Here is a 26,208-nt window from a genome sequence, read left to right as displayed (position 1 = left end):
GAGTGTTACCTATGCACCCCTACATTCCATACCCCACAGTGTTATCAGGGGGGGCATTATTTAGTCTTGAGTTACATACTAATACAATTACTACATTTCAGGAAATCAAATACCTCCTTTTCTTCAAAACTTGTATTGGATTACTTCTACCCTGATACACTTTAACTTTACATTCTTACCCACCACTAGATTTGATGTAAATTGCCTTAGGCGTGTATGTTTCTTCAATACAAGCTTCCTGATGGTCTTAAAAATAAATGTTGATTCATACAGTTGTATAGCTTAAGAAACACTTGAATGCTGAGGACTGTTGATGCTGGTAACTATGATGCCTTCTGCTTTGCTTTTCTTTCAGGCTGCTTGGAGATTCTACGCCACCAACCTGTCTCGCATGGACCTCCATTCCACCTGGCAGTATTATGAGCGCACGGTCACAGTGCCAATGTACAGGTAGCTGCTTTGACCTCATCATCTTCACTGACATCACTTCCCAGTATTTCACTCTCACCATCAACTGGCAGCTGGTGTCCAGACATTGGTTCTTAATCATGTTGCTTTTAAATTTTAAGTTTGTTTTATTTTTTTACTCATGTTTTGCATTCTTGTGACTTCCTTGTAACTTTGCATTAATTTGTTCTCTTTTTTTTGTGTTTCCTTTTTTTTTTTTCCTTTTCATTTCCCCATTTATTTTCTTCATCTGCTCTCCTCACTTCTTTCCATTGCTTGTAGCATTTTATTGTATCATGTCAACATCTGAAGACGGCACAGAAACCCTTGGATCTTTGGTAACTACCCTTCATGATGTAGGGGTATGTGTGTGTGTGTGAAAAGTGACCATCCTGTTGTTGTGCGGTCAGAAGTAATTTTACTGAGCTCCGTTTCATTGGATAATGACAGTGTGTAAAGAATCAGTCTCCTCTTCTCCTAAGTAGCATTCAAACTGTTCTGTTCCTCAATGGCTGACTGAGTGTGGGAGGAGTTTTAGACTAACAGCAAGTTAAATATAGGTTAAGCAACTTTTTTTTATTAGAAAGGAAATGTAATATTTAGAGCACAGCCTTACACAATAAATACGTCAGAACATGTTACAGCTCAGTGACCCTTTTTGTGAGCGTGCAAAGGATCGTCATATCTCATAATTCTATTGTCACGCTAAGATTTTTTTCTCGAAAAGTATGTTTTAGCTAAGATTGTGGCATGTTGAGAGCACAATGGGCGAAGCAAGAACCACCCATAAAAATTTAAAAGACTTTGGTCTTTTTTTAACCTCATCTACTATGATGTGTGCATTGTAAGATAGTAATGGATTGTTTGTCCTGAAATGAAGAGGTTTATATTTCAAATGCTATTTTCCAGCACCTGTATATATGGAGGGTGCAAATGCCATTAAAGACCTCACACATAGGCCCTCAGCACATACAGTCCAAAAACTGTAATGGCAGAACACCAGGAAATTTCCAGTTCTTCAAGTTTATTCAAAACATCTCCAATGTTGTTCTTTTTGTCTGATGGAGGTGTTTTGCATAAACCTGAAGAATTGGAAATGTCCTGGTGTGTTGCCATTACCGTTTTTGGACTGAAACAAAGGGTTTAAAAGCTAATCATTTTGAAAATTAACTGTTAACACAGCAATGATTTACTGTCCTATCAACTAGTTCCTCTTTTTTTAGTAAGAAAAATTTGGATATAATATAACATTCTCCTTGTAGAGAGGATACCCTTATACAATCCAATGTTTTATATATTTGCCCTGCTTGAATATATGACCCATACTATAATATTTAATAGGTTACTATCCTGTCACAGTTTTTTGTTTGGTGACTGATCCACAAAATACCCATAGCAACTCATTAGCCATTTAAATATTGGTTCCTGGTGAAATAAAAGTGGCAGCAGGTGTCTGACAGCCAGAAATAAATAACCATATTGTTTTTTTTGTTTTTTTTTTAAAAGGTCTTTCTACAGTGCAGACCCTATTGATTGTGTGTTGTTAATCATCTGATAATCCCTTTTTCTTTACACCAGCACAATGGTGTAACATATTTAGCACCAGCTGCTATCCTATTTAAGATAAGCTGAAGGAAGAACAATATTTTACATTGTATAGACCTTTGTTTAAAGGGACAGTCTACACCGTAATTTTTATAGTTTTATAAGATAGATAATCCATTTATTACCCATGCCCCAGTTTTGCACAACCAACAGGATTACTTTTTACATCTGTGATTACCTTGTTTCTTTCTTTTTTTTTTTTTTTAATCATTTTTTATTCATTATTTAGTTCATAAAGGATAAATCATACAAAAAGAAGAAAAGGAAAAAAAAAAAAAAAGAAAAAAACAACAACATTTCATACATCTTGTCTGGAGACACAGCTCCACATCACTATATATCTAGTAAATCTGTATACATCGAAACAAATAATACATTAACGTGATGGAAATTATCAGACACTAATTCCAATCTTTATACAGACTAAATAGTTCTAAACAGCTACCTGCCTATAAATAATATGATTAATACTTCTATCTTAAATAACTAAAAAAAAAGTTGTCGACTTCCTTGGATAGATTTTCCTTACATTCCTTTCCATATTCCTTGCCTTCAGGAACAGACAAAAAAAACAAAAAAAAAAACCATATAAAAAATCAATATTTCTCTCTCCCTCCCCACCCCGGACGCCCCCCCCACCCCCCAGAACGCAACCGACCAATGGGCCCCTACCGTGTAGTAATCCATGTGTGTGGAAAAATATTAAGTAAAGTTAGTTCTGCGATACTCACTGAAGAAAGGAAAGAAGAGAGGATCCGCTTTTGCAAAAGAAGTGAATAAGATAGAATAACTGGCGTCCATTTCCAGAGGAACTTCTTGATACGTTTCTCCGAGGCTTCATAGAGATGGTATGATTCAAAAACAATTTGATCTTGTAACATTTTAAAGACCATAGCTAATCCCGGTACACGCCTAGCTTTCCAGTTTTTAAGTAAGCAATATATAACAGTCAAAATAATAGTATTTAAACTATTTATAGTGATATCATTAACAGCCTCTTGTGGCGGAAGTAAAAAGATGACATCTTCCGCAGCTAATCCAATTGTTGTTTTATAAAGTTTATTGAACCAGAAAATAATCTTTAACCACAATTGTCTTGCCATAGGACATGTCCAAAACATGTGAATCAAATCTGCCCTCTCATGTGAACAACGAGGACATAAACTAGCCGGAGTCGGATAAAATTTAGAAACTTTCCACGGCGTAAGATAAAACTTATTGATCAATTTCATGTGGGATTCGTTCCATGATGTCGGAACTTTACACTTATGTAAAGAGTTAAAACGCTGAGTAATTTTTTCATGATTTACCGAGGGAATAACAGGGAGCCAGGCCTCACAAATGTTATTCCTAAATAGGAGACTCTGCTTATTCAACATGATATCATACATCAGGGATATCGAAGAGTTTCCTACAACAAATTTTTGTACAGCAAGCTTAATATCCGACCAAGCGGAAAAAGACGAGCAAGACCAACTGTGTGACGAGATAAAATGGCGGATTTGAAAATACGCAAAAAGATTAAATCTAGGCAGATCAAATTTGTTAAAAATAACATCCGCCATTAATAATTGATCATTCTCATCAAATAGCTGTTTTACATAAAGTAGTCCTTTGTCAGCCCAGTCTTTGAAAACTTTTTGGTAGAGACCTGGCAAAAAATTTGGATTATTTGCAATCCGAAGCCATTCAGAGAATGAAAAATCTATATCAATAATTGCACAAAACTTTTGCCAGGCTGAAACTATATTTCTAAAAGTGATAAGACAGCAAACATTCTGAGGAAGCTTCTGAATTGGAGAATGTAGTATCGCTTTTAACGCGAATGGGGCAATCAAATAATTTTCTAGCTCTTCTGATGAAACCAAATTGGTGCCGGCAAGCCAATCTATTGCTGTTTTAACCATCGCCGCCAGATTATACAATTTAAGGTTAGGAAGCGCCAATCCCGCTGATCCACGATTTTGCATTAATTTTGCAAGTGCAATTCGAGGCCTTTTATTATTACAAATAAACTTAGAAATTTGAGTATTAAAAAGCTTTAGATCTTTATTCAGTAAGAATAGAGGTAGATTCTGGAGAGGATATAACAACTACGGAAAGATGATTGATTTTATTAGATTAACCCTGGCAGTGATGGACAAGGGAAAAGCGGCCCAGAGAAGCAGATCCATTCCTATTTTTTGAAATATGGGCTCAAAGTTAGCTTTATACCAATATACTTAATGGAATATTAAGTCCTACTAACTGGGAATTATTTATACACATTAATTCACTCTTCTCTATGTTTATCTTATAACCAGAAAAAAAGCTAAAAATTTCCAGCACATTAAGGATCAAAGGGATAGACTGCTGAATATTGGCCAGAAAGACCAACACATCATCTGCATAAAGCAGTGTTTTAAGGCGCTGTAGACCAAAAGGGACTCCTATCAAGACATCTCTGAATCGTATCGCGAGAGGTTCCAGCGCGATATTAAAAAGAAGTGGCGACAAGGGGCAACCTTGCCTGGTGCCTCTCTGCAATGTTATTTTAGGAGATAAAGATCCATTGATAAGTAAAAAGGAGATTGGATTACGATATAAACGCAAAATGAATTGTAGGAGTTCCCCTTTAAAACCAAACTTCTCCATCGCGCTACATAGATATTCCCATACAATCGAGTCAAAAGCTTTGACCGCATCCAACGAAAGGATAGCAACGTAATGCCAAATTGGCTTCTTCCTAGCCTTATCAACATTCCATGCGTAATCCAAAAAGTTAATCAGTTTACGGGTATTTTTTACTGGATTTCTGGCTACCATAAATCCTGTTTGGTCTGGATGGATAATTTTATGTAAGCAGGTAGATAATCTTGATGCAATAATGGCCATTAAAATCTTATAGTCAATATTCAGAACCGATATCGGCCTATACGAGGCCAAATCCTCAGGGTTTTTACCTTTCTTTAAAATGAGAGATATATTGGCCGCCGAGAAGTAGCTAGAAATAGCATTATTTGAACTATAGTAGAAATTGAAAAGTTTTTCTAATATTGGAAGTAAGACCTCCCCCTTGTTTCTAAGCATCACATGACATTTTATTTATTATCTACTCGACTTGCATTTTAACAAATTAGTGCTGTGTTGTGCTGACTCTTAAATAACTCAACGGGAGTGAGCACAATGTTATCTATATGGCCCACATGAACTAGCAGTCTCTTGTTGTGAAAAGGAAATAAAAAAATATGATAAGAGGCTGTCTGTAGTGGTTTAGAAACAGGCAGAAATTTAGAGGTTTCAGCGTTATAAAGTATATTAATATAACAATGTTGGTTGTGCAAAGCTGGGGAATGGGTAGTAAATGCGTTATCTATCTTTTTAAACAATAAATTTTTTAGTGTTGACTGTCCCTTTAACTCCATAATTAAAAACATACTAAATATTTTTTTTTAAATAAAAAGTGTTCTAAAAGTTTAGTGCCAAACTAGATGTTTTCATGGGAACTGTACCAACTTGTATTAATATTTAGTAATATACAGTATGTACATAATTTGAACAAATTTTCCCATTATACAAAATTTCTTGCTTCTATTAGATTTAGAAATGTGTTAATTAATAAATGAACACATTTTATAATTGTTTATTTTGTTAATATAAACAGGAATATTTGTTTATTTTTTTTAAAACAAATAATGAAAAAAATCCTTGTCTATTTAATCATATCTGTTCCTTTTTACGCACAAAATAAAGTGGATGCTATGAATACCAACACATCTACTGATCGGTTGCTAACAAATTCCAGTTCTTTTGTCCTGGGGATTGTAAAAGGGATTTGTGACTAAAAAGAGGAAGCTAGAATTTGTTTTAGAATAGAATTGTTCTCTATCACTTTAAAGATGTTTAATAAACCTTTAGTGTGTGCTTCTAATTGTCTAAAAAAATCCAGCAGTGAAAATGAAACCATGGTCCCTTGGCTAGTATGATTTCTTGCAAATAAGTTGCATACAAAAGTATGGAACAACCCTGGAAAATTGATTTGTACATAAACATTTTTTTTAATTGTATCAAAATATTGTTATCCATTTAATTTAAAATGTGTGTTACCATGTGTTACCATTTTAAATATTTTTCATTACTCCATTATGTGATTATGTACAATAATTGATTCAGGCTCCTGACCAGTTTTATATCACTGAATTACAAATGGTACTTTAAAATATTATTTTTAATTCTGTTTTTTAGTGTTTTGTAAAAACCAACATCAGTTACTGTAAGGTGACAATAGTTTAAGTGGACTGGAAGAAAAATGAAATATGTTGAGTACATAATTTTACAATTACACTGGTTGACACATTTGAAAAACGTTGCACAGATGCTGTAAGTATGTTATTGCATTGCAATTGGAGTGTCTGTGGACAATAAAAGTTATTGCCATATTTCTGGATTAAAGCCCCCACTGCTGAGGGAGAAGTTTTTTTAGCAGGGAATCTGACAGAAAAAGTATTCTGAAAATAAGTGCTTTGAATTATTAGATTAGGGAAAGGGTACAAAAATAGCCAACTGTTTTGGATATCCTAGTGAGTATATTTGGAAGAATCAGGAAGTTAAAGCTGTATTACTTCACCAAGAAATGCAAAACCGACACTGTTATATTAATATACTTTTTATCTCTGGGATTACCTTGTATGTAAGCCTCTGCAGACTGCCCCTTACCTCAGTGTGTTTTGTTTATTGTTTTTTAAGCTTTTTACAATCTTCCATTTTAGCCAATTAGTGCTGGTTCTTGTGAACCCATTTTCATTCTCCATGGGAGTGAACACAATATTATCTATATGGCACACATGAACTAGCACTGCCTGACTGTAGTGCAAGATTGTAAAAGCTAAAAAAAAAAAAAGTACTGATATAAGGGTCTTAGAAACAGGCAATCTTAGAGCTTATGCAATATATTAATATAACAATGTTGGTTGTGCAAAGCTGGGGAATGTGTAGTAAAGGGGTTATTTATCTATTTAAACAATGAAAAAATAAGTAGACTGTTTCTTTAACGACCTTAAGTGACGCATTTATAGGGACATGGAAGTTAAGATTGAACTTTCATGGTTCAGGCAGAGCGTACGGGTTTTAAAAATTACAATTTGCTTTTGCTATAAAATGTTCCCTCTTTATCTTGCTATACTTTGTTCAAACTTAGTTCCTTGCATCATGGTGTATTGCGGTAGACTCAGAAGTGAGCTTGTGACATGAGCGCTATATGGCCACGCCTTAAGAATACTACCTAGAGAGATTTAAATTTGATAACAAATTAGAATATGCTTAACTTAATCACATAGAAAAACACTGTCCATAAAGTATCAACAAGCTGAAAGGCCAAAATCACTATTACTTAGTGAACAATGATGGTTAAAGTTGTTAAAGACATTATTACAGCACACATTATCTTTCACTTATTAATGTGTAGGAATGAAATGGTTTTGAAAGAAACATATTTCAGTTTTCTGAAAATATTTCTAATACTAAAACTGAGGTAAATATGCAAAAAATTTTGTTAGCATTAAAATTCTGTTTCATTGGTAAAAAAATAAATATTTCAATCTACCATTTGTAATTCAGTATTATGTAATATACACTACTGTGAAAAAGTTTTAGGCTGGTGTGAAAAATGCTGTGAAGTAAGAATGCTATCAAAAATAGAAATGTTAGTTTATATCTTTTATATCAATTAACAAAATGCAAAGTGAGTGAACAGAAAAATCTAAATCAAAGCAACTTTTGGTGTGACCATCCTTTGCCTTCAAAACAGCATTAATTCACCTAGTTATACTTGAACACAGTTTTTTAATTTACTCAGCAGGTAGGTTGTCCCAAACGTTGTGGAGAACTAACCACAGTGATATTTTCTAGTCATCTTTTCTCCAACATAGGTGTGTCCGGTCCACGGCGTCATCCTTACTTGTGGGATATTCTCTTCCCCAACAGGAAATGGCAAAGAGCCCAGCAAAGCTGGTCACATGATCCCTCCTAGGCTCCGCCTACCCCAGTCATTCTCTTTGCCGTTGCACAGGCAACATCTCCACGGAGATGGTTAAGAGTTTTTTGGTGTTTAAATGTAGTTTTTATCCTTCAATCAAGAGTTTGTTATTTTAAAATAGTGCTGGTATGTACTATTTACTCTGAAACAGAAAAGAGATGAAGATTTCTGTTTGTAAGAGGAAGATGATTTTAGCAACCGTTACTAAAATCGATGGCTGTTTCCACACAGGACTGTTGAGATGAAGTAACTTCAGTTGGGGGAAACAGTGGGCAGACTTTGCTGCTTGAGGTATGACTGGCCACATTTCTAACAAGACTTTGTAATGCTGGAAGGCTGTCATTTTCCCTATGGGAACCGGTAAGCCATTTTCTTAGTTAAGTATAAGAATAAAGGGCTTCATAAGGGCTTTAAAGACTGGTAGACATATTTCTGGGCTAAAACGATTACTTTCTAAGCATATTTAGTGGATTATAACTATAAATAGTTCTTATAATCTTGGGGATTGTTTTAAAAAAACGGCAGGCACTGTATTGGACACCTTTTTCACTGGGGGCCTTTTCTAGTCATAGGCAGAGCCTCATTTTCGCGCCACTAATGCGCAGTTGTTTTTGGAGAGCAGGAGCTAAGAACCACTGAAAAAGCTTATTGAAGGCGTCATTTGGTATCGTATTCCCCTCTGGGCTTGGTTGGGTCTCAGCAAAGCAGATACCTGGGACTGTATAGGGGTTAAATGTAAAAACGGCTCCGGTTCCGTTATTTTAAGAGTTAAAGCTTTCAAATTTGGGTGCAATACTTTTAAGGCTTTAAGACACTGTGGTGAAATTTTGGTGAATTTTGAACAATTCCTTCATACTTTTTCACATATTCAGTAATAAAGTGTGTTCAGTTTAAAATTTAAAGTGACAGTAACGGTTTTATTTTAAAACGTTTTTTGTGCTTTGTTATCAAGTTTATGCCTGTTAACATGTCTGAACCATCAGATAAACGATGTTCTATATGTTTGAAAGCCAAGGTTTCTCCCCATTTAAATATATGTGATAATTGTGACATAGTGTCCAAACAAAATAGGGACAATGATGCCACTGATAATGATGTTGCCCAAGATGATTCCTCAAGTGAGGGGAGTAAGCATGGTACTGCATCATCCCCTTCTGTGTCTACACCAGTCATGCCCACACAAGAGGCACCTAGTACATCTAGTGCGCCAATACTTATTACTATGCAACAATTAACGGCTGTAATGGATAATTCTATTAAAAACATTTTATCCAAAATGCCCACTTATCAGAGAAAGCGCGATTGCTCTGTTTTAAATACTGAAGAGCAAGAGGAAGCTGATGATAATTGTTCTGACATACCCTCACACCAATCTGAAGGGGCCAGGAGGGAGGTTTTGTCTGAGGGAGAAATTTCAGATTCAGGAAAAATTTCTCAACAAGCTGAACCTGATGTTATTACTTTTAAATTTAAATTAGAACATCTCCGCGCACTGCTTAAGGAGGTATTATCTACTCTGGATGATTGTGACAATTTGGTCATTCCAGAGAAATTATGTAAGATGGACAAGTTCCTAGAGGTCCCGGTGCCCCCCGATGCTTGACCCCAGAAAGGACTTATGGCAGACAGTCCCCAAGGTCGAGGGGGCGGTTTCTACTCTAAACAAACGCACTACTATCCCTATAGAAGATAGTTGTGCTTTCAAAGATCCTATGGATAAAAAATTAGAGGGTTTGCTTAAAAAGATGTTTGTTCAGCAAGGTTACCTTCTACAACCAATTTCATGCATTGTTCCTGTCACTACAGCAGCGTGTTTCTGGTTCGAAGAACTAGAAAAGTCGCTCAATAAAGAATCTTCGTATGAGGAGGTTATGGACAGAGTTCAAGCACTTAAATTGGCTAACTCTTTTATTTTAGATGCCGCTTTGCAAATAGCTAGATTAGCGGCGAAGAATTCAGGGTTTGCTATTGTGGCGCGCAGAGCGCTTTGGCTAAAGTCTTGGTCAGCGGATGTGTCCTCCAAGAATAAATTGCTTAACATCCCTTTCAAGGGTAAAACACTGTTTGGCCCTGACTTGAAAGAGATTATTTCAGACATCACTGGGGGAAAGGGCCACGCCCTTCCTCAGGATAGGTCTTTTAAGGCTAAAAGTAAGCCAAATTTTCGTCCCTTTCGCAGAAACGGACCAGCCTCAAATTCTACACCCTCTAAGCAAGAGGGTAATACTTCTCAAACCAAGCCAGCCTGGAGACCGATGCAAGGCTGGAACAAGGGTAAGCAGGCCAAGAAACCTGCCACTGCTACCAAAACAGCATGAAGTGTTGGCCCCCGATCCGGGACCGGATCTGGTGGGGGGCAGACTTTCTCTCTTTGCTCAGGCTTGGGCAAGAGATGTTCAGGATCCTTGGGCGCTAGAAATAGTTTCTCAAGGTTATCTCCTGGAATTCAAGGAACTACCCCCAAGGGGAAGGTTCCACAGGTCTCAATTATCTTCGAACCAAATAAAAAGACAGGCATTCTTACATTGTGTAGAAGACCTGTTAAGAATGGGAGTGATTCATCCTGTTCCATTAGGAGAACAAGGGATGGGGTTTTACTCCAACCTGTTCATAGTTCCCAAAAAAGAGGGAACATTCAGACCAATTTTAGATCTCAAGATTCTAAACAAATTTCTAAGGGTTTCATCGTTCAAAATGGAAACCATTCGAACGATCCTTCCTACCATCCAGGAAGGTCAATTCATGACCACGGTGGATTTAAAGGATGCGTACCTACATATTCCTATCCACAAGGAACATCATCGGTTCCTAAGGTTCACCTTTCTGGACAAGCATTACCAGTTTGTGGCACTTCCATTCGGATTAGCCACTGCTCCAAGGATTTTCACAAAGGTACTAGGGTCCCTTCTAGCGGTGCTAAGACCAAGGGGCATTGCAGTAGTACCTTACTTGGACGACATCCTGATTCAAGCGTCGTCTCTGTCAAAAGCAAAGGCTCATACGGACATTGTCCTAGCCTTTCTCAGATCTCACGGGTGGAAAGTGAACATAGAAAAAAGTTCTCTGTCCCCGTCAACAAGAGTTCCCTTCTTGGGAACAATAATAGATTCCTTAGAAATGAAGATTTTTCTGACAGAGGCCAGAAAATCAAAACTTCTAAGCTCTTGTCAAGTACTTCATTCTGTTCTTCTTCCTTCCATAGCGCAGTGCATGGAAGTAATAGGTTTGATGGTTGCGGCAATGGACATAGTTCCTTTTGCACGAATTCATCTAAGACCATTACAACTGTGCATGCTCAGACAGTGGAATGGGGATTATACAGACTTGTCTCCGACGATCCAAGTAGATCAAAGGACCAGAGATCCACTACGTTGGTGGCTAACCCTGGACAACCTGTCACAGGGAATGAGCTTCCGCAGACCAGAGTGGGTCATTGTCACGACCGACGCCAGTCTGGTGGGCTGGGGCGCGGTCTGGGAACCCCTGAAAGCTCAGGGTCTATGGTCTCGGGAAGAATCTCTTCTCCCGATAAACATTCTGGAACTGAGAGCGATATTCAATGCTCTCAAAGCTTGGCCTCAACTAGCAAAGGCCAAATTCATAAGGTTTCAATCAGACAACATGACGACTGTTGCATATATCAACCATCAGGGGGGAACAAGGAGTTCCCTGGCGATGGAAGAAGTGACCAAAATAATTCAATGGGCGGAGAATCACTCCTGCCACTTGTCTGCAATCCACATCCCAGGAGTGGAAAATTGGGAAGCGGATTTTCTGAGTCGTCAGACTTTCCATCCGGGGGAGTGGGAACTCCATCCGGAAATCTTTGCCCAAATAACTCAATTATGGGGCATTCCAGACATGGATCTGATGGCCTCTCGTCAGAACTTCAAGGTTCCTTGTTACGGGTCCAGATCCAGGGATCCCAAGGCGACTCTAGTGGATGCACTAGTAGCGCCTTGGACCTTCAACCTAGCTTATGTATTCCCACCGTTTCCTCTCATTCCCAGGCTGGTAGCCAGGATCAATCAGGAGAGGGCTTCGGTGATCTTGATAGCTCCTGCGTGGCCACGCAGGACTTGGTATGCAGACCTGGTGAATATGTCATCGGCTCCACCATGGAAGCTACCTTTGAGACAGGACCTTCTTGTTCAGGGTCCATTCGAACATCCGAATCTGGTTTCCCTCCAACTGACTGCTTGGAGATTGAACGCTTGATTTTATCAAAGCGTGGGTTTTCAGATTCTGTAATAGATACTCTTATTCAGGCTAGAAAGCCTGTAACTAGAAAAATTTACCATAAAATATGGAAAAAATATATCTGTTGGTGTGAATCTAAAGGATTCCCATGGAACAAGATAAAAATTCCTAAGATTCTATCCTTTCTACAAGAAGGTTTGGAGAAAGGATTATCTGCAAGTTCTCTGAAGGGACAGATCTCTGCTTTATCTGTTTTACTTCACAAAAAGCTGGCAGCTGTGCCAGATGTTCAAGCTTTTGTTCAGGCTCTGGTTAGGATCAAGCCTGTTTACAGACCTTTGACTCCTCCCTGGAGTCTAAATCTAGTTCTTTCAGTTCTTCAAGGGGTTCCGTTTGAACCCTTACATTCCGTAGATATTAAGTTACTATCTTGGAAAGTTTTGTTTTTGGTTGCAATTTCTTCTGCTAGAAGAGTTTCAGAGTTATCTGCTCTGCAGTGTTCTCCTCCTTATCTGGTGTTCCATGCAGATAAGGTGGTTTTGCGTACTAAGCCTGGTTTTCTTCCGAAAGTTGTTTCTAACAAAAATATTAACCAGGAGATAGTTGTGCCTTCTTTGTGTCCGAATCCAGTTTCAAAGAAGGAACGTTTGTTACACAATTTGGATGTAGTTCGTGCTCTAAAATTCTATTTAGAGGCTACAAAGGATTTCAGACAAACATCTTCTTTGTTTGTTGTTTATTCTGGTAAAAGGAGAGGTCAAAAAGCAACTTCTACCTCTCTCTCTTTTTGGCTTAAAAGCATCATCCGATTGGCTTATGAGACTGCCGGACGGCAGCCTCCTGAAAGAATCACAGCTCACTCCACTAGGGCTGTGGCTTCCACATGGGCCTTCAAGAACGAGGCTTCTGTTGACCAGATATGTAAGGCAGCGACTTGGTCTTCACTGCACACTTTTGCCAAATTTTACAAATTTGATACTTTTGCTTCTTCGGAGGCTATTTTTGGGAGAAAGGTTTTGCAAGCCGTGGTGCCTTCCATTTAGGTGACCTGATTTGCTCCCTCCCTTCATCCGTGTCCTAAAGCTTTGGTATTGGTTCCCACAAGTAAGGATGACGCCGTGGACCGGACACACCTATGTTGGAGAAAACAGAATTTATGTTTACCTGATAAATTACTTTCTCCAACGGTGTGTCCGGTCCACGGCCCGCCCTGGTTTTTTAATCAGGTCTGATGAATTATTTTCTCTAACTACAGTCACCACGGTATCATATGATTTCTCCTATGCATATTCCTCCTTTACGTCGGTCGAATGACTGGGGTAGGCGGAGCCTAGGAGGGATCATGTGACCAGCTTTGCTGGGCTCTTTGCCATTTCCTGTTGGGGAAGAGAATATCCCACAAGTAAGGATGACGCCGTGGACCGGACACACCGTTGGAGAAAGTAATTTATCAGGTAAACATAAATTCTGTTTTTACTGCTATGCTGCATCAATTTCAAGTGCTTCAACATTTTTGTGTATCGTACCCATTTAACATTCTATAAGATCAACAGCCAGCTATTTTGTAATAGTGCTGATATATCACTTGGGTTGTTTCACAATATACATTCTTGGCCATCCCAACTATCCTGATATTTTTGCATTTGTTTTTTTCTTTCCGTTCCTGGAATTGCCATTTTGCTCTCTTGTCCTGTCATACGTCTCTGGTGATCAGCTCACAAACGTATGGCGCTTCCAGGTAGGCTGTGTTCATGTCCAATAATTTTTTTGGACGTTCACTCCACTGTTTGACATTGTTTGTTGTGTCACAGTTTTTGTTTTGTGTACGCGCAAATATTGTGTAGTTGTGAAGCTGTATACGTGTTAGATGTGTCATTGGTGTTGCCTAGTAGAAACTTTACGCACATTACACTTTGCATTTTCAGTATAGTTGTAGTTATTATCTTTTATCTGCAAAACTGTATTTAGAAAGAATATCCAAAACTAAATTTCAAGTTTCATTAAAATATTTACTAAAAAGTTTCTTCTCCTACTCAGGTTTGTTTTTTCATTAGTGTTGCAGTTCTTAGCTGTATCATTGAGATATATTTAGGACTAGAGTAGCGTGAGTCAGAATATTGATATTGCAACCGCGCTAACTTTTAGCTCGGTATTACAAGTAGAAAGTAAATGTGACCACTCGAGTGCAAACTAAATTTGTTCTTGTTGGGTTAGCGCGCCTGACGATCTCGCTTAATGGGTTAATAAAATGTGCATCAAACATAACATAAATACATTAAAAAAAAGTTACACTCATATATATATATATATACACTATATATATTCATATCAATATTATAAAAACAAGTTATTAGGATTCAAAGGTAAATGGTATCTGACAAAGTGATAATACCTGAAAATACGAAAAATAATTTTTATTCATATTTAGGGCCAGATTATAAGTGGAGCAATATTTGGATTTTGCGTTCGTCTGTGTGTAGGTTAAATTGCGTTGGTATTACAATTTGAAAGTAAACGTGATCACTTGAGCGCAATTCAAGTTAACGCTTGTTGGGTTAGCACGTCCTGTGGTTAACTGTTTTGCAAAACAAAAAAGTGTCACAAAACACATCAAAAATACATTACAAAGTACAATTGCACTCATAATAAAACAATCTATTAAAAATTATTAAAAAAAAATATTGCATAAAAGAGCTCAAAGATATGAGGTCTTAGGTGTTAGGAAAAAAAAGGCAGGCAAAGGGCTTTAACATTGAGATACATACATATACATGTCCAAAGATGGATATGGATATATATATATATATATATATATTTACAGACAAGATCAGCACTCACCAATGTAAAAACCACTCAAATGCACGGCCCAAAGATGAATGTAGAGAAATAGCATAAAGACAGGACCTGGTGATGATCCCTGCGGTCCCACGCCAAAAAAAGCCAGCACACGAGATTTAGCAACAAACCTTTTAATGCCAACAATGCATAATGTTTCAGCTCCCACTGGAGCCTTGATCACATGCAGTAGTTCATAGGAATAAATCAGGCATATTACAACATGCATAAGAAAACCCTTAAATACCCCCACCCACCAATCAGAAGAAACACAAAAAAAACGCCAAGTACAAAATTAATTAGTACAGCTGTACGTATAGCGTATCAAACCTGGACCGCAAGCCTAAGTGCGTGTCCATAGCAACCCCACATTGTGTGCAATGCTACTGCACATGCGTGCTTGACGGAGTAACGCGCGCGTACGCAGTGACGACATCGCGTCAGAGCTGGTTGTCCTGGTAACCCCAAACAACATATTCGAGAGCAGCGGAGCACCATGGCGCTAAAGATAAATAGTGTATAAATGTCAAAGCATTAATGTATGGGCACCAGGGCAACACAGCGCATTGAACACATCAACAAGCTAAAGGGCTCATATTAATCCGTATCATAAAAGTATGTTAATCAACGTATGCCTAGTAAGTGACATAAACGGATCAAAAATAATTATAGGTTGCACAGGCAATAAATTGTACCTGATTGGACAGTGAAACTAACTATTTATATCTAATTTAAAACCACATTATTCTACTAATTGCCAGCCACACATATGATTAGGATTAACAGATCTATTACCCACAAGGGTTACATCCAGCCCCTGATATATTCCAATTAAGGCTTATATTTAGATCATTTTGTAACAACAAAACACCTAGTGACCGGCAACAGAGAAAATAAAATATATACACAAAATTTTGCAGCGTGTGTCAAGGGTATGGTAAAAACATCCATAGTGAGATGAGAAGAGACCCACTGTCATTTATAGAAGCAACTGTAGTCAATGGACATGTTTAAGCCACAAGGTGCTATAGTGTCAAGTCGGTAGATCCACCGTGATTCCATTTTTAATAGAGCTGTTGCTCGATCTCCCCCACGTCTATTTTTCGGTACATGGTCAATTAGAATGGTCCTCAATGAAGAGATAGAATGTCCAGCTTGTGCGCAATGGCGTGCAACTGGTTGGTCAGAGGTGCCTTTCTCCAAAGCCAATCGAATAGCTGTCTTATGGTTGGCCAACCTCTCTCTAAACGATGTAATTGTGGGCAAAACAATTACATCGTTTAGAGAGAGGTTGGCCAACCAACAGCTCTATTAAAAATGGAATCACGGTGGATCTACCGACTTGACACTATAGCACCTTGTGGCTTAAACATGTCCATTGACTACAGTTGCTTCTATAAATGACAGTGGGTCTCTTCTCATCTCACTATGGATGTTTTTACCATACCCTTGACACACGCTGCAAAATTTTGTGTATATATTTTATTTTCTCTGTTGCCGGTCACTAGGTGTTTTTGTTGTTACAAAATGATCTAAATATAAGCCTTAATTGGAATATATCAGGGGCTGGATGTAACCCTTGTGGGTAATAGATCTGTTAATCCTAATCATATGTGTGGCTGGCAATTAGTAGAATAATGTGGTTTTAAATTAGATATAAATAGTTAGTTTCACTGTCCAATCAGGTACAATTTATTGCCTGTGCAACCTATAATTATTTTTGATCCGTTTATGTCACTTACTAGGCATACGTTGATTAACATACTTTTATGATACGGATTAATATGAGCCCTTTAGCTTGTTGATGTGTTCAATGCGCTGTGTTGCCCTGGTGCCCATACATTAATGCTTTGACATTTATACACTATTTATCTTTAGCGCCATGGTGCTCCGCTGCTCTAGCATATGTTGTTTGGGGTTACCAGGACAACCAGCTCTGACGCGATGTCGTCACTGCGTACGCGCGCGTTACTCCGTCAAGCACGCATGCGCAGTAGCATTGCACACAATGTGGGGTTGCTATGGACACGCACTTAGGCTTGCGGTCCAGGTTTGATACGCTATACGTACAGCTGTACTAATTAATTTTGTACTTGGCGTTTTTTTTGTGTTTCTTCTGATTGGTGGGTGGGGGTATTTAAGGGTTTTCTTATGCATGTTGTAATATGCCTGATTTATTCCTATGAACTACTGCATGTGATCAAGGCTCCAGTGGGAGCTGAAACGTTATGCATTGTTGGCATTAAAAGGTGTGTTGCTAAATCTCGTGTGCTGGCTTTTTTGGCGTGGGACCGCAGGGATCATCACCAGGTCCTGTCTTTATGCTATTTCTCTCTCTCTCTCTCTATATATATATATATATATATACCTGTATATGTGTGTGTGTACATATGTATTTATATGTCTATGTATTTACAGATGTATATACACATATAAACACATAAATACATATGTATACATATTTAGACACACACACATATATATATATATATATATATATATATATATATATATATATATATATATATATATATATATATATATACACATGTGAATTGGAGACCTTTGCAGTTAAGTAGATGAAAACATGTAAAAGCATATTAATTAATACAATTAATTGTGCTATGTTAAGAACAATGGAATTTGAAATATTTATACTTTCATGTCGGGTTAGTGCACATGATTACATGCGATCGGGTTTGCGCAAGAGTAGGGTGTCAGGTTCCCAGACGTTCACATTCCAATGTTCTTCACATTGGGAAATTTGTTCTTTGTATTTCTAAATATTTATTTCTATATATATCTGTATATATCTATACCTGTATATATTCAAATAGATTTATAGGTATATATACTGTATATATTTTAAAAAACATCATATATATACAGTATATATATATATATATATATATATATATATATATATATATACTAGGGATGGGCGAATGTTTCGCAACATTCGAAAAACGGCACGAATTTTAACACATTCGTTCGTTCAAATCGAATTTCGAATGTTTACATAACATTCTAACATTCGATTTTCGAATGTTCGGTTTCGAATTTTACGATTACATTCGAAAATATTCGAATTCGAAAAATTCGAATTTAGATTGTAATAGTATTTCTAATGCTTTTTCTTTAAATGTAATATTCGAATTATGCAATATTCGAATTCGAAAAATTCGAATTTAGATTGTAATAGTATTTCTAATGCTTTTTCTTTAAATGTAATATTCGAATTATGCAATACGTGTATTCGAATTTGAAAAATTCGAATTTAGATTGTAATAGTATTTCTAATGCTTTTTCTTTAAATGTAATATTCGAATTATGCAATACGTGTATTCGAATTCGAAAAATTCGAATTTAGATTGTAATAGTATTTCTAATGCTTTTAAATGTAATATTCGAATTATGCAATATTCGAATTAGAAAAATTCGAATTTATATTCGAATTCGAAAAATTCGAATTTATATTCGAATTCGAAAAATTCGAATTTCGAATGTAGACATTCGATATAATTATAAACATTCAAATTCGAAAGTGACATTCGAAAACTGTAAATAACATTCGATTTTCGAATTTTTAAGAATATTCGTTCTTATCGACATTCGAATTTAGAATTCGAATTTCGGTAATAACATTCGTTCTACATTCGAAATTCGAAAATTTGCACATTCGCCCATCCCTAATATATACACCAATAAATATTTATAATTAAAAACATTTTATCCTATGTGAAGAACATAGAAATGTTAGCGTTGACAGGTTAGCATGCGACCGATAGTTGTTGTTGGTTTGCTCTAGTGCTAACTTTTTACTTTCAACTTGTAATATGCGCGCTATACCGAGCTTGTTACAAGTTTACTTTCAGCGATATTAGCGATCAAGTGTGAGCGTTAAATACCATTCCACTTGTCATCTGCCCTTTAATCGGCACCATAGGACTCTTGTGTTTTTATATTATGACTCATTTTCTAATATAACCTGCCTACAAGAGAGCCAAGAAAAGTTTTTCAGTTTTCTCTCTGGGTAGGTGACATTTTATTCATTTATATGACCAACTGTTGATCTTTTATATTAGTACTAATTCAGGGAATCTCTCAAACATATTTACTCTACAACCTTCAAGATCAGGACTTACAGTATAAGAACGTCATTTTTTTAGAGAAGCTACGTGAAAAGTGGTTAAAAAAAAGCCTTAAGGGCCAAGTCCCCAATGTATTTTTTAGTTATTTTTTCTTCACGGAGATTCTTATGGATGTTACAGTTTGTTACAGTAACGACCTTGCAGCGGTATCCAAAATGATAAATCTGATTTCCTGAATTGGTGTTCCCACATTGTGTCATCCCCTTGTGTATGCTGGTGAGCTTAGCTTTTGTGATTAGTGATGTGTTTTTTTTGTTTGTATTTTTAGTCTGTTTGTGATTTGGTTTCACCTGTTTTGATTCTCACTAAATATGTTACAAAAGACTGCTGATTGATTTCCTCTGCAGTACATCATGACTTTGATGTGCATCATCTGGGGTTGGTCTCCAGCCCTTAAAACACTGAGGAAATAATCAGAATGCACAGTATGGTCACTTGTTTTGTTGCACCAAAAACTGCAAACCTACAAGTACCCATGATCTGTTTAGTTCTGTGTCTAAGTCCTGTTTTCTATATTTCTTTATTCTCATCACAGGCTGATTCCTCCTCTTAACCAGCTGGATCTTCTTCGGAATCTGAAGAGCAAATCTGGACTCACCTTCAGGTCAGATGTGCTGGGGGGTTTATTTGTATCTAATTGGGGATTGCTCGTTAACAGTGCAAGGTGTGATTGCTTTATGTGTGTGTGTGTGTAAATATGTATGTATGTGTGTGTGTCATTTTGTTTATAGAAATTCGTACAGTGTCTGACAGTATCATACAAGCCTGCTCTTAAAGGGACAGTCAACTCCAAAATTTGTACTGTTTAAAAAGATAGATAATCCTTTTATTACCAATTCCCATGTTTTGCACAGCCAACATGGTTATATTAAAGGGATACTGAACCCATTTTTTTTCTTTCATGATTCAGATAGAGCATGCAATTTTAAGCAACTTTCTGATTTACTCCTATTATTAATTTTTCTTCATTCTCTTGGTATCTTTATTTGAAAAAGCAGGAATGTAAGCTTACGAGCTGGGCCATCTTTGGTTCAGCAGCTGGGTACTACTTGCTGATTGGTGACTAAATCCAGATTGGTGGCCAAAAATGGATTGGCTCAGAAGCTTTCATTCCTGCTTTTTCAAATAAAGATACCAAGATAATGAAGAAAAATTGATAATAGGAGTAAACTAGAAAGATGCTTATTTTTTTTGGCTCAGTATCCCTTTAATATACTTTTTACCTCTGATTACCTTGTATTTAAGCATCTTCTGACAGCCCCCTGATCACATGACATTTTATTTATTATATATTGACTTGTATTTTAGCCAATTTGTGCTGTATTGTGCATAACTTCACGGGTGTAAGTACAATGTTATCTTTATGGCCCACATGAACTAGCAGTATCCTGTTGTGAAAAGCAAATAAAAAGCATGTGATAAGAGACTGTCTGTACACTGTCAGAAAAAAATTGCAAAAATTGTACCTTTAGGGGAACAACAGCTTGTCACTGGGGCAATACCCTCAAAGGTACACCCGCTGTACCCTTTAACATGGGTACATATTGGTACCCTTGCAGATTGTACCTTTTAAAGGCAGATATGTACCTTTGGTGACTAGATTGGACCTCAATGCTATGGTACCATAACGTATCCTTAAAAATGGTGCAAATTTGGCCTTTTAAGGGTACAGCCCCAGTGACATGCCCTTTGTACCTCATGATGGCAATATTGTACTCAACACCGTAAATTTTAAATGCTGTTTCATCAAATGTATTATATAACATACTAATATGCATTTAGACAGTATTACAATTGCCACACAGCAGTTTGATAACTACGGATAGTGTAGTCAAAGAGCAGGTTCAAAGATTGCTACAGGAATCCCTGAAACAACCAGACTAAACAACCAGTTCCAAAAGGAAGTACTTGAACTATTTTATTTCACTCTGTGCTAGACTCTAACAACACCCCTTATAAGTTAGGGTGACAAGCCACATACAACGTAAATCTATAGAAAACATATAGAAAACAGCATAATAATAAAATATAACTCCACCGAAAGGAAGGGCGATTCAGTGGAGCAATAAACGATAAAACTCACAACCAAACATTGGATTGTAACTCTATGCAAAATATATGCAAATGAGTCTATTTCCCCAGTACACATTTTGGAGATGAACCTGCTACCAATAGATGGAGCTGCGTTACACCTGTCAAGGAACTTTCAACCAACAGATGGCGCTATGACGTGTTAAACAATGTCCATGTATGTGACTGGGGAACGGTTACAGTTTTATTTTTTTAAAACTGGTTCTTAAACAGCTCTTGTTTATTTTATAGAATTTAAAACAATTTTTTTTGTTAATATATTTGCTTCATCTGTAAAAGTTATCATCTTGATGCTCTAAATATAAACATTAAAATGTTAAGTGCTTGTGTGCTATTTAGAATCAGCAACACAGTGCTATTGAAGATATGGGTTGTTAAGTATTTTTTGTTGCCTTGCCCACTTTTTGCATATTACCAACAACCATTGAACATATTTTGCTGAACAACATGTATTTTGAATTCATTTTTGGTGACTGACAGTTATGTTTCTCCAACATAGGTGTGTCCGGTCCACGGCGTCATCCTTACTTGTGGGATATTCTCTTCCCCAACAGGAAATGGCAAAGAGCCCAGCAAAGCTGGTCACATGATCCCTCCTAGGCTCCGCCTACCCCAGTCATTCTCTTTGCCGTTGTACAGGCAACATCTCCACGGAGATGGCTTAGAGTCTTTTAGTGTTTAACTGTAGTTTTTTTTATTCAATCAAGAGTTTGTTATTTTAAAATAGTGCTGGTATGTACTATTTACTCTGAAACAGAAAAGAGATGAAGATTTCTGTTTGTAAGAGGAAAATGATTTTAGCAACCGTTACTAAAATCCATGGCTGTTCCACACAGGACTGTTGAGAGGAATTAACTTCAGTTGGGGGAACAGTGAGCAGTCTTTTGCTGCTTGAGGTATGACACATTCTAACAAGACGATGTAATGCTGGAAGCTGTCATTTTCCCTATGGGATCCGGTAAGCCATTTTTATTCAGACAGTAAATAAGGGCTTCACAAGGGCTTATTAAGACTGTAGACATTTTCTGGGCTAAATCGATTCATATATACACATATTTAGCCTTGAGGAATCATTTAATCTGGGTATTTTTGTAAAATAATATCGGCAGGCACTGTTTTAGACACCTTATTCTCTAGGGGCTTTCCCTAATCATAGGCAGAGCCTCATTTTCGCGCCGGTATTGCGCACTTGTTTTTGAGAAGCATGACATGCAGTCGCATGTGTGAGGAGCTCTGATACATAGAAAAGACTTTCTGAAGGCGTCATTTGGTATCGTATTCCCCTTTGGGCTTGGTTGGGTCTCAGCAAAGCAGATACCAGGGACTGTAAAGGGGTTAAAGATAAAAACGGCTCCGGTTCCGTTATTTTAAGGGTTAAAGCTTCCAAATTTGGTGTGCAATACTTTTAAGGCTTTAAGACACTGTGAACAATTCCTTCATACTTTTTCGCAATTGCAGTAATAAAGTGTGTTCAGTTTAAAATTTAAAGTGACAGTAACGGTTTTATTTTAAAACGTTTTTTGTACTTTGTTATCAAGTTTATGCCTGTTTAACATGTCTGAACTACCAGATAGGCTGTGTTCTGAATGTGGGGAAGCCAAGGTTCCTTCTCATTTAAATAGATGTGATTTATGTGACACTGAAAATGATGCCCAAGATGATTCCTCAAGTGAGGGGAGTAAGCATGGTACTGCATCATTCCCTCCTTCGTCTACACCAGTCTTGCCCACTCAGGAGGCCCCTAGTACATCTAGCGCGCCAATACTCCTTACTATGCAACAATTAACGGCTGTAATGGATAATTCTATCAAAAACATTTTAGCCAAAATGCCCACTTATCAGCGCAAGCGCGACTGCTCTGTTTTAGATACTGAAGAGCATGAGGACGCTGATGATAATGGTTCTGAAATGCCCCTACACCAGTCTGAGGGGGCCAGGGAGGTTTTGTCTGAGGGAGAAATTTCAGATTCAGGGAAAATTTCTCAACAAGCTGAACCCGATGTGATTACATTTAAATTTAAGTTGGAACATCTCCGCGCTCTGCTTAAGGAGGTATTATCCACTCTGGATGATTGTGAGAATTTGATCATCCCAGAGAAACTATGTAAAATGGACAAGTTCCTAGAGGTCCCGGGGCTCCCAGAAGCTTTTCCTATACCCAAGCGGGTGGCGGACATTGTAAATAAAGAATGGGAAAGGCCCGGTATACCTTTCGTCCCTCCCCCCATATTTAAAAAATTGTTTCCTATGGTCGACCCCAGAAAGGACTTATGGCAGACAGTCCCCAAGGTCGAGGGAGCGGTTTCTACTTTAAACAAACGCACCACTATACCCATAGAAGATAGTTGTGCTTTCAAAGATCCTATGGATAAAAAATTAGAAGGTTTGCTTAAAAAGATGTTTGTTCAGCAAGGTTACCTTCTACAACCAATTTCATGCATTGTCCCTGTCACTACAGCCGCGTGTTTCTGGTTCGATGAGCTAGTAAAGGCGATCGATAGTGATTCTCCTCCTTATGAGGAGATTATGGACAGAATCCGTGCTCTCAAATTGGCCAATTCTTTCACCCTAGACGCCACTTTGCAATTGGCTAGGTTAGCGGCGAAAAATTCTGGGTTTGCTATTGTGGCGCGCAGAGCGCTTTGGTTGAAATCTTGGTCAGCGGATGCGTCTTCCAAGAACAAACTACTTAACATTCCTTTCAAGGGGAAAACGCTGTTTGGCCCTGACTTGAAAGAGATTATCTCTGATATCACTGGGGGTAAGGGCCACGCCCTTCCTCAGGATAGGTCTTTCAAGGCCAAAAATAAACCTAATTTTCGTCCCTTTCGTAGAAACGGACCAGCCCCAAGTGCTACGTCCTCTAAGCAAGAGGGTAATACTTCTCAAGCCAAGCCAGCCTGGAGACCAATGCAAGGCTGGAACAAGGGAAAGCAGGCCAAGAAACCTGCCACTGCTACCAAGACAGCATGAAATGTTGGCCCCCGATCCGGGACCGGATCTGGTGGGGGGCAGACTCTCTCTCTTTGCTCAGGCTTGGGCAAGAGATGTTCTGGATCCTTGGGCACTAGAAATAGTCTCCCAAGGTTATCTTCTGGAATTCAAGGGGCTTCCCCCAAGGGGGAGGTTCCACAGGTCTCAATTGTCTTCAGACCATATAAAGAGACAGGCATTCTTACATTGTGTAGAAGACCTGTTAAAAATGGGAGTGATTCATCCTGTTCCATTAGGAGAACAAGGGATGGGGTTCTACTCCAATCTGTTCATAGTTCCCAAAAAAGAGGGAACGTTCAGACCAATCTTAGATCTCAAGATCTTAAACAAGTTTCTCAAGGTTCCATCGTTCAAAATGGAAACCATTCGAACAATTCTTCCTTCCATCCAGGAAGGTCAATTCATGACCACGGTGGATTTAAAGGATGCGTATCTACATATTCCTATCCACAAGGAACATCATCGGTTCCTAAGGTTCGCATTCCTGGACAAGCATTACCAGTTCGTGGCGCTTCCTTTCGGATTAGCCACTGCTCCAAGGATTTTCACAAAGGTACTAGGGTCCCTTCTAGCGGTACTAAGACCAAGGGGCATTGCAGTAGTTCCTTACTTGGACGACATTATGATTCAAGCGTCGTCCCTTCCTCAAGCAAAGGCTCACACGGACATAGTCCTGGCCTTTCTCAGATCTCACGGATGGAAAGTGAACGTGGAAAAGAGTTCTCTATCTCCGTCGACAAGGGTTCCCTTCTTGGGAACAATAATAGACTCCTTAGAAATGAGGATTTTTCTGACAGAGGCCAGAAAAACAAAACTTCTAAACTCTTGTCAAACACTTCATTCCGTTCCTCTTCCTTCCATAGCGCAGTGCATGGAAGTAATAGGTTTGATGGTAGCGGCAATGGACATAGTTCCTTTTGCGCGCATTCATCTAAGACCATTACAACTGTGCATGCTCAGTCAGTGGAATGGGGACTATACAGACTTGTCTCCGAAGATACAAGTAAATCAGAGGACCAGAGACTCACTCCGTTGGTGGCTGTCCCTGGACAACCTGTCACAAGGGATGACCTTCCGCAGACCAGAGTGGGTCATTGTCACGACCGACGCCAGTCTGATGGGCTGGGGCGCGGTCTGGGGACCCCTGAAAGCTCAGGGTCTTTGGTCTCGGGAAGAATCTCTTCTACCGATAAATATTCTGGAACTGAGAGCGATATTCAATGCTCTCAAGGCTTGGCCTCAGCTAGCAAAGGCCAAGTTCATACGGTTTCAATCAGACAACATGACGACTGTTGCGTACATCAACCATCAGGGGGGAACAAGGAGTTCCCTGGCGATGGAAGAAGTGACCAAAATCATTCAATGGGCGGAGACTCACTCCTGCCACCTATCTGCAATCCACATCCCAGGAGTGGAAAATTGGGAAGCGGATTTTCTGAGTCGTCAGACATTACATCCGGGGGAGTGGGAACTCCATCCGGAAATCTTTGCCCAAATTACTCAACTGTGGGGCATTCCAGACATGGATCTGATGGCCTCTCGTCAGAACTTCAAGGTTCCTTGCTACGGGTCCAGATCCAGGGATCCCAAGGCGACTCTAGTAGATGCACTAGTAGCACCTTGGACCTTCAAACTAGCTTATGTATTCCCGCCGTTTCCTCTCATCCCCAGGCTGGTAGCCAGGATCAATCAAGAGAGGGCGTCGGTGATCTTGATAGCTCCTGCGTGGCCACGCAGGACTTGGTATGCAGATCTGGTGAATATGTCATCGGCTCCACCATGGAAGCTACCTTTGAGACAAGACCTTCTTGTTCAAGGTCCGTTCGAACATCCGAATCTGGTCTCACTCCAGCTGACTGCTTGGAGATTGAA

The 26,208-nt window shown here is 38.4% G+C and overlaps 1 protein-coding gene across 7 annotated transcripts in view; it reads left to right on the top strand.

Annotated features, from left to right (window-relative positions):
* The window catches only part of KCNQ2 (potassium voltage-gated channel subfamily Q member 2), a 242,672-nt gene that overhangs the window by 99,569 nt on the left and 116,895 nt on the right, over positions 1-26,208 (top strand). For 3 of the 7 annotated variants that reach the window (XM_053709047.1, XM_053709201.1, XM_053709147.1), the window contains exons 8-10: positions 356-450; positions 13,980-14,003; positions 19,787-19,855. In XM_053709047.1, coding sequence (XP_053565022.1) covers positions 356-450; positions 13,980-14,003; positions 19,787-19,855 — 188 coding nt within the window. Of the gene's footprint in view, positions 1-355; positions 451-13,979; positions 14,004-19,786; positions 19,863-26,208 lie in introns of all 7 variants that reach the window. The other 4 variants (XM_053709370.1, XM_053709259.1, XM_053709093.1 and 1 more) reach the window with 2 other exon arrangements.

The sequence above is a fragment of the Bombina bombina genome, chromosome 1 (assembly GCF_027579735.1).
Source record: "Bombina bombina isolate aBomBom1 chromosome 1, aBomBom1.pri, whole genome shotgun sequence".
NCBI lineage: Eukaryota > Metazoa > Chordata > Amphibia > Anura > Bombinatoridae > Bombina > Bombina bombina.
This window is presented reverse-complemented; position numbering and strand designations above follow the sequence as displayed.